Source organism: Armigeres subalbatus, chromosome 2, assembly GCF_024139115.2.
Source record: "Armigeres subalbatus isolate Guangzhou_Male chromosome 2, GZ_Asu_2, whole genome shotgun sequence".
In the NCBI taxonomy this organism is placed as follows: Eukaryota; Metazoa; Arthropoda; class Insecta; order Diptera; family Culicidae; genus Armigeres; species Armigeres subalbatus.
Genome location: NC_085140.1, coordinates 183,524,958 through 183,545,940, shown reverse-complemented (window position 1 = coordinate 183,545,940; position 20,983 = coordinate 183,524,958). Strand labels below are relative to the sequence as shown.

The following is a 20,983-nucleotide window of genomic DNA, read 5'->3' as shown; positions in this document are numbered from 1 at the left end:
CTAGCTCTTTTTTATAGGAGCGATCGCCCGCAAAAGTGAATGACCATTAAAAAGTGTGGGACAATCAGAGAGCGTCAGTGACACGTCGGTTCGACGGTGATTTAATCGTATGATCCACTCAGCCAAATGGCCCTTTCTGTCAAACGACCATTACGACTAAACGGCATTCTCGGCCTGTTGACTCATTCGGCAAAACGACTATTTCGGCCAAACAACCTGTTAGAGACAACTGTTTTTCCCACCGATCGTCGCTTTTGCCAAATTAAATTTTTGGTCAAGCCGTTTTTAATTTATAACTGTTTCGCACGAAATATCTTTCCGTCGTATGATTTTCGGCCAAACGACCCTTTCCCATTTTTTTTAAAGTAATTTTCTGAATAATTTTTGAAGTATATCCTATGAGCAAAACAAACAATTTCAGTTTTTCGTAAAAATTTAAAAAATAAATGTTCAAATTCTGAAAAGGTTTAGTGAAATTTTATTGAAATTCCTCGTCGACTTTTTGAAGAGTTTTTATACACGCAGAAGAATCTTGTACGATTGGAACAACTGTTTCGTTTGTTGCATCAAACATCGATTACAGGTCTGAAAGAAACAAGAATAGTACCTACTTGATGAAATTATTTTTTCGTTTTAGCATTCTTAGCCTCACTTGTTTTTTGCGAAATTTTTCAGTGCGCGTTTATAAAAAAAATTAGTCCGCAACGGGGTTCGAACCCAGAGCAGAGTTGGTGTAAAAATAAACCAGTGGAATAAACCAGTGAACTATCGCGTACGGTTATTGTTGCAGAATCCGGTTGATTCTAACACATTTTTCTCGGTATAAAAAATAAAAAAAAAATCAAAGTCCATTAAATTTCCTATGGAACTGTTTTCCGCGGAGGCTCTGAAATTTTTTTCTTGAAAACTCCGGAGCATCTCTTAATGATTTTCCCGTTCCCGAATTTTCTGATTATATTTCGAAAACTATTAAACAGAAATTCCAAAAACTTTCCTTGGGTTTTCTGAACATTCTCCTGTTTGGATCAATTTCTCTTAGAAATTCTGAAGATTTTTCACTAACAATTTTCCTTGTGAGTTCTAAAGGGCTTCCCTTGAAAATTCCAAAGAATTCTCGAAACTTCAAAGTGGTTTCCGTGGAAAATTCGAAAATAATTTCCAAATGAATATTTTAGAAAAAATGTTTTGGAATTTTGTGAGGAAGTTCCTCAGACTTTTCCCGTGAAATTCTGAAGATTCTCTTGTTAATGCCTTGAAAATTTAATAAAAAAATGCAAAAAAAAACTTGAAAAAATGAATTTTATAAAAAAAAATAGCCAGGCCGAAAACGCCGCCGCCGCCGACAATTTTTGGACCGGCGCACACCTCTAAAACTGTTATCACTTACACACTTAAAAATATAACGCAGTGGCAGCATATAAATAAAACTGGAACAGTGAACCGCTAAATATGATTTGCGCCAAAAATTAAAGAAGTTATGTTGAAAAATATTAGAAATCAGCATTGTGCAGTTCCTTTTTTTTCGTTTCAAAAAATGGGTGAATGTCCGCTAGAAGAAAAAAAAGTTCATTTCATCCCGAAATTTACAAGTTGTATAAATAAATATAATAATTTTAATTTTTTGAAGAATTTTCCTAGGAATTTCTGAAAATATTACTACAGGGTTTTTCAGACGATTTTTGGAGGATTTTTGGAGGTCTTCTTTAAAGAATCCTTAGAAAAGTTTCCTAAACACTTATTTTTTTTTTAACCGAGATTAGCATAGCCGTGCCCCAGCAAACATGTTTTTTGCCGAGATTTCTGTCAAAATTGCTGAAAATCAGCAAATATTTTGCCAAAAATCTGCTAACAAACGTCATTTTTGCTGAAATATCAGTTATTTATTTTGCTGGCGCACGGCCGTGCGGATTTTAGCCGAGCTGCAGATATAAAAACTACACACAAAGTGTAACTAAGTCTTATTTTTTTCGCCGAAATTTCAGCATTTTTTGTTTATTTTCCCAAGGTGGGCACCGCCGATTTTCATTAAACATGATTTTTGTCGAGATCTCAGTAAAAGTGACGTTTCAGTTGCTGGGATATGGTAAATATTTTGTCAAAAATCAGTAATAAACCATTTTTTCTGCCGAATTTCAGTTCTGAAATTTACTATGGTACAGCGGTGCCCAATTTTGCCGAGCTCGAGAAAGAAAAACATAGTGTGTAAGTGTGTAAGGATTTTTCAAGGAAATTTCTGAAGGAATTCGTGGTGGATTGTCCAATTAAACTCCTGAAAAAAATGGAGGTATGGCGAACCAGATTCTTTGTTGGTTAAAAACCGTCTAATTTCGTTAAATCGAAACGATAAGTCAAAAAGACTTGCAACAATAATTGATCATCAAATACAAGAATCTAACCCAGTGTGTATCTAGCGAGTAGGCTATCTTCGGGAACAACCTCCGGCGTGGCGCTTGAACGGAACGATCTAGCAAAAAACCTAGCAGCATAGCTAATCAATCGATAATACCGATTTACATTGGTTTCGATTGTTACTGCTCGGCAGGGCTGATTTTTTGTTGCCGATGTTTTCCTGCACGATGTGTGTCCAAATAATCAATGAGTTCACGTGATTGCAGAGCTTTCGAAATTGCCTTCTCAGGCAGACGAAATTGATTAAAATCAGCCGCAGACATTATTTGAGATTTAGTGGTAGGAATCTGGATTGTCATTGGTGCATCTTTTCCAATTCGTCCTGACACTTCAAGGTGGCATGCATTAAGAGCTTGGTTAAATAATTGGAGTAATTGGAGTGGAGACTGCCTTCGACTATCAACGGCTGTATTCTACAGCATTTAATAACATGAATATATCAGTACGGTATACATCAAATGATATAAATTATTGCCTGTATTGTTCGCTTCCAAGTACACTTTCTGGCTGTAACTTGAAATTCATAAACCATATTTATCGACACCAGGCGAAATAATTCACGTCCAGATATCAGCGCGCTGTAGCTTCGAATTCAATATCGATCAATAATCGTAAAGTTTAAATGCCTGTAATACACGTCGGTTGGTTGCCGATCGCCAACGATCAGTGGTGCAGTTTGGACACTTGCTCTATCTGCTGCACTTTCTTACCGGCTGCTGCACGAAATAGCATCCGCCAAAGATGAAGAGGAAAGCGATCCACTGCGCTCTCACCCCGGCCAGCGCGGCGGTGCGGTCTTTCAGAGCAGTCGAGTCACTCGTTCCAATATTATAAGTGACCGCAATAACAATAATATTACAATCAAATCGACTTGCGGTGAGCAGTAAATTTGACCCGAGCGATTCGACCCGAAGACCTGAGCATGGGCGCGATTCGATCTGAAGCAGAAAACGATCGGCGGGCTGACTGCTTCGACTTCTTACGGCTCGCAGATTAATCGTTCAGTATCGAGACGATTGCTGTTAATTATGAATTTATTTATGATTTAAGACCATAAGACAGATAAATTGGGTTTCATTAGCGAAGTTTCGTAAATAACATCTTGAACACGGCCACGGACATCCTTGGACATGGCATTTGCAAGTCTACAAGAGCAAAAGAACATTCGAGAGAACTTTCCAAAGGACAGGAAAATTTCGAAAAATCAGTGTTCTTAGTGGACCACGCATCACTCCCATTAGAGTAAATAAAGGGGGCAGGGTCAGGCTGGCCCACTCCAAACCCACTTGTGGCCCTCTCCAGGAAAATTGAAAAGGGAATTCCAAAACAGTCAACAACAATTTTCATTTATCATGTATATATTCCCGCATTCAGATTTGGAGTTTTATCAAAAGTCTATTATTTCTATGCACAGCTTCGCTTCAAAATATTTGCTGAAAAAATGGAATTGGAAAAATGGAAGAATTTTAATTATTCCTGAAGAGTCTTCAAAAGGAATTCTAGGAGTTTTTCTAGAAAGATTTTTTTTAGGCGTGTTGGAAGTTCTTAAAAATTCCAGTAGGTATTTCTCCGGATAATGAATTAAAACTTCCGTCGAAAATTTCTTTATAAAATCTTTTCGAAAATCTTTCAGATTTTCTTTGGAATTTTCTTCAAGTAGGGAAACTGCTCCTGGAATTCATCTCATGGCTGCGATATTCATCCCATCAAAAACAAAGCAATGGAAAGCAATTTGATTTTTTTTCTCAGTTTTGTGATTTTTTTCAGCAGTAATTCCGACAAGAAGCGACAAAATTGGTGCTGTATTTCTTTGTTTCGCGATGAGATGAATATACGTTCAGTGAGATGAAATCGGGACAGTTCCCCTATTTCAAAAATTTCTTCAGGATTTTTTTTCGGTAATTTCTTCTGAAAATCCTTTAAAAATTCTTTCCACTCCACGAAATTGCTCCAGCAATAATTTAGAAAATTTCGCAATAAATTTCCTTTCAGTAAAACCATACAAGATTAATACCGAAATTCCGGAAATTTTGTTGGAAGATTTTTCCGGATAAAAGCATAAAATAAGATATCCTAAAGAAACTTTCGGAAGAGTTTCTAACAAAAATATCAAAGGAATTTCCAGATGAAATATCCGAAAGAAATCTTGAAGAAAATTCTGAAGAATTTCTGAAGGAATATCCGATGGTCTTAAGGAATTTCTTAATAAAGATCATCGACCCGTCTAGTAGAGTATTGGTCACACTATGAATTGTCAAATGGCTCATCTAAACAGGTTAATTTTTTTTCTCCACTAAACAGGTTAATTATTTTCGAGCGCTGATAATGATCCAAACTTCTGGATCGAAACGTTGGACACGTTCACACTTTCATGTGACTGAAAGCCGAAAATCCTGATTAAAAGCAAAAAATCCAGTCGAAATCCCTTTCTTAATAAGTTTCCGGAGGGATGTTCGAAAGAATATCTAAAGCAATTTCCAAAGGAACCCCTTCACACAATTCTAGTAGGTATTCTTAATAAGATTTCCAAATAAATTCCTAAATTAATGTAAAGGAATGGTCAAAGGAATCCCCCTACAGGAATTTCTGAAAGAATTTGCGAAAAAAGTTGAACTTTTCAAAGAAATTCCTTAAAAAATTCGAGAGATTTCTACTGATATATTTGATTAAATAAGTTTGCAGCCCTATCATTATCGTGTATGAAGTTGAACGTCTCACTTAAGTGAGTCATCTTGATATACTTGTTCAATTACCACAAAAGTTCGACTAGATTCCTGATTCTCTGGTTGAACCACAACCTTGTATTAGTTTTTGATTTTTTTTTCAGTTGGTTTAACTGAACCCTCAAATGCCGTCCTGTTATGTGAATCTCCGTTTTCAGCATTGTCACTGCATTTTGACATGAGTGCTTTTAAGTTGGGTTGTGGCCCAACCAGCGGAGGTACATATAACCAAAAAGCGATCCATGTGTTGAAATCCAAACTAGTGAATATCGTCTGTACTATCAACTTGATACCATAAGCTTCTTATACAACAATCTAACAAAAACAATACTTTCCTTTTCCAATATTCATAATTGGTGGCAAATAAGCATATAAAGAGTTTTCCCACTTGGCTGACACGCTTCCTAAAGGTGTATAAATTCCAGATGAATCATTTTTTAGATACTTTTTGATAGAACATTTAAATATTTCTAATCTGGATAAAAAAGCATTTTACTGTGCAAGTTGCATTCGGATTTTGATTGGATTGGCAACAGAAAAGCGCAAACAGCTGATGATCCATGCAAAAATGTGTGTCTGAGGATCCTTTGACTTAATCTTCGGAGAGATCCCTCATAGATAATTTTTCGAGTGGAATTTGAGAATCCGTATCTCTGCCGCTTTTATAGTATTTGGCTCTGTGGAAAAACTTGTTAGAGAATGTCTGTCCTATGTTTAAAAACCATAGTAGGAAATCTTACGAAAAATCATAAAGGATTTTCAGATTTGTCAGATTTCATAGTGATGAAAAATGATAAAATTATAGACTACAAGATCCAAATATCAGTTCACTAAAAATAAGAATAATCTTAGCCTCGACTGAAGCAGACGAATAAATTCAAAACGATAATTGATATTTTTTCTGAACAATGATAGATATCTTTATGAATAGAAGGTAAATGAAATCCAATAGTCATTCTACCCTGTGAGATTCCAAATACATTTTAAGGTCACTCCTGACAGAATCAGAAGTTTTAAAGTGCTCGCATTTTCGTGAGCACACCACTCGATACGGAAGCGCTTTGCTGCGTCGCAACATGCGTGAAAACATAAAAATGACAGTTGTGCGTTGCTTCCGTATCGAGGTGCCCCCGAAAACTCGAGCACTTTGAAACTTGGATTCTGTCAGAAGTGACCTTAAGGCATATAAATGATTGAAATAGAAGCGTATTTGAAAAGAATATGAATTTTCAACTAAAATACTTAAGGAGTACGACAAGTAATGCCAAGATCTCAAGGGGTACATCTCAACGAAAAAGATACAGCCCAATCGGGTTGAATGCAAAGGTGACGTAGGACTCCCTAGCCTCATGTAATGATTTTTATACGTAGTAGCAGAACGGATCCTGCATTGCTTAGGGGCTGACAGTAAGTGTAACGGTATGTCAATTCCTTCCATCGTGGAACGTTAAATCGATTTCTGTTAGATAGATGTTTGTATTGGATTTATACTTTCTAATAGAGACCGAAAGACCGAAACATCAAATAAAAGTTTCTCAGGAGATTCCGACTTTGGATTTGTTAAAGTTTGTGATTGGAAATGCGCATTACTGAAAATAAATCATCTTAGCAAACACCAGAACAGCACCAGATTTTGAGTGAGTTCACTAAATTGAAAATTAATTCGGAATACCAGAAATTTGAAAAAATTGATTTTTTCTTGCTAATTAAAATTCTACTTGAATTTTTTTTTTTTTTGTGCCTTTTCCAAGTTTGTCGTGGCGATCCTAATACCTAAACTAGGTCAGCTTTATTTTTAACTAGCGAAAGAAACCCAGCTTTGCCGGGTGTTGAAAATGTCACAATGAACTTTTTGCAGCACCGCACTCTAGATCAATTTCCGTGCGTTTGTTTTGTTTTCCACAACAGATGACCCAAAATTGTATTCTAATGATTTTTTACATTCCCCCGTTAAATTCACCAACTTTTTGTCTATACAAACCTTGCGGGTCCCAAAACGAATCGAATAGGGAAAAAATCTTGCAAATCGGTCAACCCGTTCGCGAGTTAAATCGTCAGGAAGGAAATCTCAACTCATTTTTATTATTTTTAATGATAATGAGATACATACAACATACAACATTATTAACAACCAAATGACTAAGTCATTTTCTTCATTAATTATTTAGACTAATTCTTCAGGAAACTTCACTTCCTATTCATAAATGGATGTGAAACTTATCGCAGCGAACAACTTTACTGCCACAACCACCACTGACGGCCATAATCGCTACCTACGCTATCACTGTTATTGCATTTTTCGTCGATTTGAAGAAAATTCATCTTGATTCAACTCTCTCCTGTTAAATATTGGATACGTCCGTAGCCATTCAGAAATATATTATCTTTTGCTGAATTGCTACTGACGCTATCACATCACGACATCCCGACGGTCGTTTGGGCCGCAAAGACATTATTACTGATAATTTCTGCTGCAAAGAAAATTACAAATAAACTTCCGTTTATTATGGTGGTCCTGGCAAGATCCTATTTACGCTTCTTGATACCCTTTTATAACCACTAACAGCAACAGAAGTAGAATATTTTTCTTGCTACCAACAATGGCCACTCGATGATTCGCCACAATTTTTAGACAAATTTCCTTTGAGTACTGCTGATGACGTCCACTTTCAATTAATATCTAATAACTGAGGAAATGCTAATAGAATACTAACGGCTGAGATTTTAAAGTTCAAGGTCTATCATATTTTCGTGACGGTCTCCAACAATCGTGAAGTATACCCTAAAGTGATCAGACGTCCCGGATTATGCAGGACTGTCCCGGATTTAGCCTACCTGCCAGGCGTCCCGGAAAACGTCCCGGATACTATGGTGAATCTGTTAAGTCCTGTGAAATCCATAGAAAATAGGATATCTAGAAAATCTGTAACAAATTTGAACAAATAAAAGAATGATCGTTAGAGGGTCTTTTTGAACCTGTAGAATGAAGTTTTGATTATTTTTAAGAATCTAGTCAGGGTAAGTATAAAAAAATCTAGGGATTCTAAAGGATCGACAAAAGTTAAGTTGATTTCTCAGACTCTGGATCACGCAGAAATATTAGGAAACTGAAGCATGTGAATAGCCTGTATGGTCTAAAGAATGCGAAAATATAAATCTGTATAATCTACGGAAACTAAAATATCTCGTAAGGACTTAAGTTTGCTAAAAAAAATTGAATACCCGAAAATGTGTAACAATTAGAGCATCGTTAATTCTGCAAAGACCTCAGAAAAAGCAGGAAAACTGACGGACGGTACCCAGTAGACAAGTGAAGAATATTTCCCTATCGCTTATTTCACGACTGAAGCGGGCATCGAATCTTCTCCTCATAGTACAACATTATACTAAACACTGAGAGAAATGGCCTCTACGATTTTCATAGTACTGATCAAATGAGTGGAATGGGTCGTTTGATCGAAAGTCATTCAACCAGAAGCCATTTGTCCAAATGCCACTTGGTTGAATATCGCGTTTGGCTGAAAATCATCTAGCCGAATCCAATTTGGCCGAAATGGAGATTAGGCTAAAACGGTTTGGCCGAAAATGTCATTAGCCCAAAGAGAACCTACAGCCGAAAGGAAAACAACAATTTCGATCAAATGCCCCTTTCTACCAAACGACTTTTTCGGCCAAATGACATGTTTGGCCAACTGCAAATTTCGGTCGATTGGCCTTGTCGGCACCGCACTATATTTTCGTCAACTGTAAAGAAACAATTGCTGGTTCAGTTCAATCAAAGTTAATTGCCTATTTCCGGGGATTAAACCACCCGACTTGAACGTTAATTTACAATGTTATGAAAACTCATATGACACATTCCACGCACTTCTGCGCCAAAGGACCAACATTTCAAACTGAAAATTAGGGTCCAGTATCAATATGACACGAAAACATATATATTGAATTATAAGAAAAATCATTTTTCCACTGAAAATTTAGGAACATAGTTTAACAGCCAATCAAAGTAGTAGACTTTTAGCATGAGAAAAAGACTTCGTAATCATTTTTTTTACAAATGTGCTCCATCGCACCTATTTGGGTTCAAATGTATTAATGAATACATGATAAAGTAGAGCTGATAATGACATTTTTTTGTACCAATTGTATTGTTTCGAACATTTTTGTTTTCATGAAATATTTATATTTTAAAAACAGTGACATTGAAATGGTGTCGTGACAGATACGACTCGAGTCAAGTCGAGTCAAGTATGAGACACTGAAGACGACCTTACTGTTGAGGTCGAAATACGTATCTGTCAAGGTAAAATTAAGTGGTGGAATTAAATGGGATTGTACAAACTCGTCATATGACAAGTGAAGACATTCCACTAAAAAGCTCAAATTAATTTTCTTACAATGGCAAGAAGTTGATTTTATATCTTGTAGTCCCCCTAAACTTCTGGCTTCACCTGTCGGTGTCGGTACTGAAGAACGTTGAAGACACAAATCGCAAAAAGTCCTCCTAGACGTCATAAGATCCGTCTAGACGTCATGCTTCCGTCACCGACAGGCCCCTTTTCAAACGGCATTTTCGGCCAAACGACTTTTGGTTTAATGGCCTACGGCTAAATGGCTTTCTGCCGAAAGTCTTTTGAAAAGATCGACTCTTCCCCGGCTATCCAACAAGATTATTTTTTGAAACGTCGATGGGTGTGTAGAGTAATCACGCACCTCTAAATCTTTTGTTCTAAATAAGTACAATACTCGAAGCATTTTATAAGTATGTCTTATTAAATGCATTTAAAAAAAAAGATTTCAACACGTTTTTCGTTCGAAAAACCAAAAGAAAATCTTATGATGCTCATATGACCAGTTTGCCTAGTGCACACATCTTCTTCTTCTTCAATGGCTCTACAATCCAACTGGAACTTGGCCTGCTTTTCAACTTAGTATTCTATTAGCATTTCCTCAGTTATTAATTGCAAGCTTTTCTATAACCGCCATTGCATGAGTATGTATCTTGTGTGGCAAGTACAATGGATACACTATGCTCAGGGAGTCGAGAATGTTCCCAACCCGAAAACATCCTAGACCAGACCGAAAATCAAACTCGCTATCTCCGGATTGGCAATCCTACGCCTTTGCTCGCAAGGCTACTGGAGACCCTAGTGCACATATAAATTTATATTTAATTTTTTTCAATATGCAAAGATTTCAATGTTTCTATGAAATCGAATAATTAGAAGACTGGATGTTTTGGTTGAGAGGAGAATAAGCCCTTTTGAAACGAGTTTACGCTTTCAAAATTTAAAGTGCGTAAGGTTAAGCTGTCCCGGATTGTCTGGTTCTGGTACCCCAATAAAGAAAAACTGAGAACTTCTGCACCCAACCGGCGGTTGTTAGATTTCCTAACAATTCTATATCATAATCTACCAAAACATGTATAAGACCTGGGCATATGCGAAATTGTTAGATTCTTATACAAAATACGAGAAAGGCAAAAATATAAGAATAGCTTACAAAATTGTTAGATTCTTATACAATATTTGTATAAGAATCTAGCAATTTCGCATATGCCCAGTTCTTATACAAGTTTTGGTAGATTCTTATACATAATTGTTGGAAAATCTAACAACCGCCGGTTGGGTGTGCCTAAAACGATTTACTCACATTTGCTTTCGACAGGAAATTCTGTCCCATTGTTTCCTATTTTTAAAAAATATGCTAGATCGGATGGGCTCAATAGTGATGCCCAGGATACTATATGTTTAATGCACTAGAAAGAATGTATTATCGCTAGATGAATTAATCAGGTTTTATTTACGTTTTCCGATCTACTCCAAAGATCGAACCGTACTGACTGTTTATGTCACAACTCTTGGTGATTACATTTGTCAACATCAGCATCAAATACCACTAGTGAAACGAGTGAAACTCTATTTCTCTTCGATATCACATCCAAATATAGACAACTAAGCGGCAGTGACTTTCAGGCTTAGACGCAGCTCCTGCGACAATCCGATTGTGGCAACGATCCTCCGCCAATACGTCTACAGTAGTTCTGCGGCGTTGTTTGTAATCGATGCAAATCTCTGCAAGCTACCGTGTGCTTCACTATAGCTTACCGCCATCGTTGCATTCCTGCATTGAAAGCGAAAATATCTCAAAGATCAACAAACACCGTCTCTACGCGATACTTGCTCCCTCGTAAAGGTACCTTCCTACAAGCTAGGCACCCAATCAATGCGTCGGCGGTCCGGCTGCCGCCCTTCTCACGATCTCCACTCCTCCTTGCATGTCTTGTGCATTCCAACCAAAAAGTGCAACCACACGCAACTTCTTCCTCACCGCCCGGACAACCAAACAAGTTGACTGCGGTCCATTGCGTCGGATCTGCGATGCACGCCGGTAGCGTTGTCAATTTTGTGCCACACTACCAGACACTTACAATCGATAGGTAATCAAAATAATAAACAATAATTACTACCATAAACAACTTATCGGTAATGAGCTTCATTGTACCCTTCATAGCTTGATATTTGATTTTATTCTTTTAGTATGAAGACAGAAGAAACAGAGCGCACTATTTCTGTAGATCTTAGACGCAAAGTGCAACAATACTGAAAACCGCAAAAAAACGGCTTCGTCGAAAATTGGTTTTTGTAGTTTTCTCGAGTTTTACGACTTTTTAAGAAAACCGCCATAAAAAATGACTTTTTTAGAAAAGTACGCGTAAAAAGTGACTCCAGTGTACCGTCATCGGGGGTGACAATAATGGGACATCGCTCTCACCGACAGTCTGGAGGTCGGATAACAAAACCGTTCAAAAAGGTCCCTTATAATTTAGTTTCCTTGGCCTCAGATACATGCAATCTATTCTACAAGCTATCTAAGGGGCTGTCCATATACCAAGAGGATAGTTTAGGGGAGGGTGGGTATGGCAAATGTCCACGGTCCATACAAATTATTGAACATTTATATTAGCAAATGGGGGCTGGGGTATCTGAAACTGATCAAAACCTGTCCACGTGGTATGTGGACAGTCCCTAAGATAGACAAAGATTCCTACGATGATGTAACGCTGGTGACCAATTGAAAGCGTGAATTTTATTATTTTCTAATAATTCAAGAAGGTGCCGGATTTCTGCCAATTTGCCAATTTCTGTCTGCGGTGACTGACTGGTGCTTCGTGTGAAGGCGTACAGTGGAGATGGCTGTTCGCTTTGCGATAATGCTAACCGGCAGGTGAAACTCGATACAGCAATCCCAATCCCGTAGGAAAATATCGACTACTGTTTAAGCCGTTTAAGCTGTTTACTGTTAAGGTTTAAGCTCTAAGGGGACGTACCGTGGGGCATCGAAATCCGTACACTTAAGCACCTTGATATATGAAAAAGTCATTAGAAAATAGGAATTGAATGTAAATAAAACGTTTTTCATTGACATAGGAGCATGAAGGCTTCTACTTTTGAAGTGTTTCACATTTACTCATTAAATAAAATCAACTACTTCTGACTCGAAATCCGTCCACCGTGGACGGATTTCGAATCAAAGGATCAAAATCCGTACAGCTATTTTTTAACTAAATATTTAAATTGAAACAGTCTGATTGACTAAACTACCACTGTAAATAGTTCGATACGCACCTTGAGAAGCGATCCCTTTGATTTGTATTCCGCTTATCTTATGTAATGATTCGCAATTAGCAAAAAAACACAATTACTTTTGGTGCAATAATGCTCTACCCGAAAACAAAATGGCGGAAAAAACTCCGCGTTTGGTGGGTGGCGATTTGTTTTTGATTTTTGTTGTTTTAATTTCAAAGTCTTCTTCCCATTTATATGCCCTAAAAGCTTACTGCCATCCTTCTGAACAGGATAAGATAAATTATTTCTACATAAATTACCTTAAACCCCCTTTAATTTATTGATATCTCATGAGGTGGACGGATTTCGGTGCTGTACGGATTTCGGTCCCACACGGTACTTGCATGCTACTCATTACAAAAGAAAATTGTTGGAAAGGAATGCTATGCATTCAGTAACGGAAAGCGAGAGTAGGTATCGGCAAATAAAGTTGCCTTTGCTTTATGTGGAATTATATATTTTCACTAACATCATATCCGTCCATCCTGATCGAGTAGCCAAGAATAAGGGAGACTACGTATTTGCAGCTTACAGTCCATTGGTTGACTCCTACAGATTGTGGTGGAGGCGAACGTTCATCATCCTCAGCTAATGAGGATCCAATTCCTCGCGATCGTTACACGGTTGCGTTGATAGCTCACGATTTTACAGATTCCATTTGAACTACCAATTTCGATTGCGGGCAACTTATACGTGGACGTTCGCATTGCTCATTTGTTTAAATTTGTTTGCCTTTGCTTTCTGTTTGATCATGTAACTCACGGCAGTCGCCTATAAGCAGTTCGTCGAGTTTTCCCACCCATCAGCATAGTTAGATGCTCGACATGGATTTGCGGGTCGACTAATTATCACCTTTCCCATTTTGTCTATTTCTAGGAACGTACGACCGGTCAGGTTCCCCGCTGATCTACATCGAAGCCGAGAAGGTGCTCGCATCGGGACTCAACTGTTACGAAATCGCAACCGTTCTGCTGTATTACAACACGCTACCAATCCAAAGGTGAGTGACTGAGTGCTATAATTTTCGCTTGCCACCAATAAAGCAACGCGTGATCGAGGGTGAGATTTATGGCATCATGCCGGGGCTTGCGTTCAAGACCCAACGACAGCTTCGGCGGCACGTGATTTGCGTGATCGCTCGCCGGGGCTTCCCAAATTAAGGGTATGCGATGTTTGAGTTTTATAGATTGTTTAGGTGATTTTAGGGTCCACAAAATAAACGAATAAATGAAGCAGGCAATGGACGGTAACTATCTAGACGTCTTATCTACACACCGCGAAAGTTTTCAATCAAATTAGTTTGATATAACCCGACAATGTTGTTACACGGAAACATGTTCGTTAGGACTGAATCTTACATAACGTTTTAAAATGCAATTATAGCGTACAATTTATGGTGGTTGTAGATAAAGTAAGAACATCAAAATCAGAATCAATTTCTGATTCATAAGAGAAATACCACATTCCCTGAATACTCCCATTGTGTGATTAAATGCGTAAAAGCTACTGTTAAATTGATTTCATTGATACAGTAAATCATTTTTGCACAGATGTGCCTCACAACATCACAACCGAGCCAATCGATCGGATAATTTTCGAAAGTCAGCTGGTGCTGTTGGGTAAAGCCGCGATATAAATCACAGTTCTTACGGGAGAGCTTTTAATTCACACGCTTGCTCCCATATGCCTACCTACCAATTTCCAACCCAGAAAGATTTATGTCCCCGCTCAGGTTTGGAACGCACTTTACTAATCCGACATCGACAGCATGTGCGGCTTCGATGGGAGATTCCATAATTTTTCATTATTCGCCCCTCAGCCTCGGCCCCAAAACTGTGCGCGATCATGGCAGATTCTTGTACCTCATTGATCGGTGCAAATTACTGAATAAATCAGGTACAGTTAGACGTACGCCGCGACGGCGGTCTAATTTATTAACTCTTATTGACTGTCGATAGGAAGTGACCGGATTGGTACGAATAAGCACAGACGAACGGACGTGACAATAGAGAAATATTCGTCAATCCCGAATTAATCGGTTTCTTGGATTAAATTGTTGCATTCCAATAAACTTGAATTTAAAATTTAAATTACAAAATAACGTTAGTTGTGTACAAACTAAATTGAACCGAACGTTCAAATTTAAGAGGATATTTCCAATCAGCTTCCTCTGGTTGTCTGTGGTTTGAGTATCGATGTAAAAGATCGCAAGAGCTACGCGGTAACGAGTTTCGAATTGCACTAAAATCAACACCACATGTGATCTAGTTTCGCAGCCATTGAAAATAAGCCTGTCGGTACTTAGAGACGCGAGGGATATTGCATCGATTAACAGCATCTTAGTTCGTTGGATATGCATATAGATCCCATCTGCGGTACACTTGCCCGGTTTGATTGCCTTCTACCAAGCGAGCAAAGGGATATGTATACGTTCTTTCTGATTTATTGGTGCATTTTCCGCATTCTTGCTGTGCGATTTCCTGTGAGTAGTGTAATTATTTATTTTCCATCTTTCGCACATTTGTGTGATTCTTAGTGAAGTTTTATTATGTGTTATGACTCCAGAGTTTTAAGATCTGTAAATCCTCTCATTTAAGCCTACATACGCTTTAAAACATGTTTTGAGCTCAATCTTTAAAATTCATTGATATTTAGTATATCCATTTACATATGGACATCAGAACATCTTCAGGGTTTACTATATGATGCATCATGCAGAAATCCCGGGGTAGAAGTTTGGGAAAATTTCGCATTTTTCTAGACTGTTGTTAAAATTGCGGAAATTTATTTAGTACTCCATAGTGTTTCAAAATATCAAAGTTCACACTTTTTCTTAAAAATTTCTGAGTTTTACCTAGAGATAATATTTTTTTACCACACACCACCACCACGGATTTACACCACACTTTTTTATAAATCACAAGAAATAAGAGGCTAAGAAAGAGACACAGGAAACACAAGGCTTGCTTTTCGTTGCACCGTTTGAATAAATATTCATTCATTTAGTGAATTTAAACTAGGTCACGATGGGGCACGTGACTCGCCAAATTGAATATTTTTACTGAAATTTAATTATACACGCCAACATTTTTTCTGATATCACGCCAATTTTTATCAATTTTATTCGAATTTCCGATGGAATTTCTAGAGAAGTTCCTGAATAAAAGTCAGGGGAAATGTAGGATTTTTTCATCGGAAATTCCTTTAATATTTTTTCTTCAATAAAACCAAACAAAATACCTGAATGCTATCCGATATTTTGTTGGATGTACTTTCTAGAATTTTTAATACTTCCTTGACGTTATTTTCAAGAAATAATCAAAGATTTCCTAAAGGGTTTTCCCAAGAAATTCCAAATGGTATTTCCAAACTATTTCCCTCAGAAATTCCTAAAACGTTGATAATATTCTCCGAAGGATTTTCCGCTGGTATTGCCAAAAAACATTCGAAAGGAGAAATAATTAAAGAAATTCTGGACATTCTGAAGCAAATTCCAGGAGAATTTGCAATGAAATTTTTGAAAGAGTTGCTGAAAAAACTGAGTAATTTCCTGCAAAGAGTTCTGAAAGATTTGCTGGAGAAAGTTCTAAAGCAATTTCTGGAGGACTTTTGAGAAAAACCTAATTTTTAAAATTTTTATTAACGCCTTTTTTAATTTAGAAATTAAGTTCAACGAATTTCTGAGAGAATTTCTGAAGAAATTTCTATTTGGGAAAGGATCTCCATTGGGATTTCCAGTGGAATTCCTGAAGGAACTCTTAAATGAATTCCTAAAAAAAATCCAAAACAAATTTTAAAGCATCTTCCGAAGAAATTCCTACGCGAATTTCCAGAACCCTAATAATTTTCCGATGGAATTTGTAAAGGAATTCCAGAACGAATCCCAAAGGAATTTTCGAAGGAATTTTTGAAAGAATTACCAAAATATTTTCCGTAGATATTTCAAAAGGAGTTTCGGAAGCTATTTTCGAAGAATGAGAAATTCGTCGATATATTTCAAAATGAATGATTTGAAGAATTTCGAAAGAATTCCAAGAGGAAGTTTTGAATTCCAAAGGAACTCCTGAGGTAAATTCTAAAGTTATTCTTAAAATTATTTTTTTCAATTTTCGAAGAAACATTGAGGAGGAATTTAAAAACGATTTAAAGATTTATCCCCGAAGTTGTTTCCGGAAGATTTTTCAAAGAACCAAAAAATTTGTGGAGAAATCTAAGAATATCGGAAGTTTCTTCAGGAGCTCAATTCAAAAATCCTTCAGGAATTTGTAAATATCGGGTAAGTATGCCCAGCGCTATGCTGAGACTCCCTGAACCAATGGCTTCCACACACTTTCTTCTCTACTCTTCAACTTCCAACTTTGTAACATCCGTTTGCTTCGAAATACTTAAGAATAGTGATTCCAGGGTCATGACCTTCTTTTCCAGTCAGTCACCTCGTCTCATAGTACCGACCCAATTTAGTTTTACCTGCCATTCACAAACAATTCACGCATTAGACTACATTTTCATGAAGTTCTCGGCAACACTCATCACATAACATAACCAACACTTACAAATTCGTTTAGAAATTCCCCAGGAGTTTCTTTGAATTTTATTCTAGATTTTTTGAGAAATTCCTGGGATAATTTCTAAAAGTATTGCTCAAAGAGTTTCCGAAGGGATTCTTGCAAGAATTTCCGGTGGTCTTAGGATTTTCTTGAAAGAAATTATAGAAAGAATTCGATGTGGAAGTATTGACCTAATCTCTAAGGAAAATTCCGAAGGAATTCCTGAAAGAATTTTCGAAAGAATTACTGAACCGAATAGCCGAAGATATTCCTGGAGCATTTTCCGAAAGAACAACTACCTGTGGCTATTTTCGAAGGAAATCCAGGAGAAATTCCAGATGGAACAATTCTAGAAGAAATTCTGAAAGGAGTACCTAAAGGAATTTCCGAAGCAATTCCGGTCTTAATGTTGTAATTTCTTCGCAAATTCTATTTGTAGTTCCTTCCTAAATTCCGTTAGGAATTGCTTAATGCAAAATGCATTCCTTCAAAAATTCGATTGGACATTCTTTAAAATATTTTTCAAGAAACTACCTTACGAATTGGTTTCTTTAGTTTCTTCTAATTCCTTAGTGAATTCAATCAGACTTTTTTTAATTTGTTCGGAAATTCTTTTTGGAGCTCGTTTAGAACTTCCTACAGGAATTCCTCCACAAAATGCGCCAGAAATTATTTTGGGAGCTCCTCTAGGAATTTCCTCTAGGAATAATAAAAATAAAAATATTCTGGTACACATTTCAAGCCTGGATCTACAATACCAATACTATACTCGATATTGTCTAACTTGCACCTAAAAACAATTCTGAGGATAGTGTAAACTGGGGAAAACAGTAATTAATGCCTCTAACTGATTAAATTAGACTCCACACAATAATGTCATCCCTACATGAGTTATCATGACAATTAAATAAATAATTTTGGAGTAACTAGCCAAATTAAAATTATTTTTCAAAGTGTACGTTATATCGGGGAAAATGTTATATCGAGTATACGTTTTATCGGGGGTACGTTATATCGAAAATTATGTATATGTATTTTGGCATCTTAAGTTTCTCTTCAAAATGGGAAACTTAACTCAACATTTTCTTCCGAGTCGCACAGTTTGTTCAGCAATCCCAAATTTCTCTACGGCAGATGTTCCAAAACTTTTTGGATATTTGACCCACCTAGCAGAATCCCAAATTGGTTGCGACCCACCAGGTACAAATGCATTGATTTTTATGAATTGGATAAAAATGAGTTCGCGTTAGATTGTACAAATCATAATAAATTCTAAGACGAATTAAGTACTCTCCATTTAATTCTACCAATTAATTTTCGATATCTTTGCAGATACGTATTCCGACCACAACTGTGTGGTCGTCTTCAGTGTCTCGTACTTGACTCGACTAGTCGACTAGACTAGTCGACTCGACTAGACAAGTCGAGTCAAGTACGAGACACTGAAGACGACCACACAGTTGAGGTCGGAATACGTATCTGCAAAGATATCGAAAATTAATTGGTAGAATTACATGGAGAGTACTTAATTCGTCTTAGACGGTTGAATACATTCCACTAAATAGCTAAATATATTTTTCTCATAATAAATTGCTTCATATCCCATCATTGTATTTTTTCTATTTGAATTGGATGTGGAATTTAATTGGATTTGAAAAGGATTTGAATTGGATTTGGATTTGAATTTGGATATGAATAAGATTTGGATTTAATTTTGACTGGGTTTGGATTTGAATAAGATTTGGATTTGATTCGGATTGGATTTGGATTGGATTTCAATTATATTTGAAATTGAATTAGATTTGAATTTGATATGGATTGAATTTGAATCAGATTTGGATTGGATTTGGATATAAATTTAATTTAGTTGGATATGATTAGACTGCTGATGGGATTTGATGGAATTGGATCGAATTTGTATTGCATTCAGGGTTTGAATCCAAATGAGAATGAGAAAATCGCTCACTTATCATGTCTGTATACACTCTCGATATGTAGCATACCGTGAGAGACGGTTTTCGGTAGCTGTTACGATAATGAACTGATTCGGGGGGCTACAACCCATGATAAATTTCTTTCAATAAGCCCCAATTGCGGGGGGCACCGGTTCTGATGATGCATTTCAACTTGTTTTGCACAGCTGTGCGAAAAAAATATGGTCCTTAACATGAAATAAGCGAGAACAAAACGTTTTATCAAACCCCATCGGTGGGGGCCGCCTAACCGAATCAGTTTGAACTGATTTGAATTAGATTTGGATTTGAATTAGAATTGGATTTAGATTGGATTGGATTTCAATTAGATTTAAAATTGAATTGGATTTAAATTTGATATGGATTGGATTTGAACTAGATTGGATTGGATTTGGATATGAATTAAATTTTGATTGGATATTATTTGGATTTAGATGGGATTTGGATTTGATTTGGATTAGTTCTGGATTGGATTTTGATTAGATGTGGATTGTATTGAACTTCATTCTATTTGTTTTATTTTTTATTTTTTATTTTTGGAGCAGGGAAAAGCCCGCTTGAGTAGAGCATATCCCTTCCTCAAACGGGCGCAAAACCTTCTCTTCTTTTCATATCCACAGAAATTACATTTTCCAACAGATACAATGTTTACTTAAAACTATTACAATTTGTAGATTCTTATTACTAAATATCCTGACTAACTAAACATTAAAATTAGAGTGTATTGGTTTGGGGGGCGGCAAGTATTCGACAAAACGTTTTCCGAAGGTTGGAGAGAGATATGAAAATCAAATTCAGTTGCACAACGATTAAAAATGCGACACATACAAGTGAATGGTTCATTATGCCCATAATTTGTGCGTGCACCCTGGAGAATCAAAAATGAATTGAGTCGAAGCTGGCGGTAGGGAACATTTAGATTTATCAGGGAGAGCAAATGTGGGCAATCAATTCTGGATTGTAGAAGGTCCGCAACAAATAGAGCCCTGGATACGTCACGACGCTCACTTAACAATTCTAAACCAATAAGCTTACAGCGGTCGGTGTAACTGGGTAGGTTATTTGGATCGTTCCAGGGGAGATGCCTTAGGGCGAAACGAACAAATTTGCGTTGAATTGCCTCGATACGCGAAACACTGTTTAAAACGGTGCCCAAACGACTGAAGAGAATTCTACAATCGACCTTACTAAAGTACAATACAGGGCTTTCAGACATTGGATATTCCTAAAATCTTTTGATAAACGGAAAATGAAACCAAGCATCTTGGAAGCTTTGGAGGATACGAAAGCGACATGATCGATGAAAGATAGTTTTGAATCAAATAGTACACCTAGATCCTTAACGACACATTCTTTTTTAAGATTTGCTGTCCCTATCTTGTAACAGTAGTCGATAGAAGAGCGCTTGCGTGAAAATGAAATCACTGTGCATTTATCAGCATTGAGAACCATACGATTTGTTTCACACCAGTCGATGAACACATTGAGCTGAGTTTGTAAGAAATAAGCATCCTGAACATCATTAACAATCCAGTAAAGTTTAAAATCGTCGGCAAAGGAAAGCTTCTGAGAATCAATTAGTCGATTAACATCGTTGAGGTAAACAAGGAATATTAACGGTCCTAAATGACTTCCTTGTGGTACACCTGAAGTAACAGAGAAGTACGATGAGGTGCAATCGCCAATCTTAATAGCCATTTCAC

The 20,983-nt window shown here is 36.9% G+C and overlaps 1 protein-coding gene across 1 annotated transcript in view; it reads left to right on the top strand.

Moving 5' to 3' along the window:
• Positions 1–20,983, top strand: part of LOC134211360 (uncharacterized) — a 167,365-nt gene that overhangs the window by 130,729 nt on the left and 15,653 nt on the right. Inside the window, exon 4 of the mRNA XM_062688148.1 lies at positions 13,637–13,760. Within this exon, the coding sequence (XP_062544132.1) occupies positions 13,637–13,760 (124 nt within the window). The remainder of the gene's footprint in view (positions 1–13,636; positions 13,761–20,983) is intronic.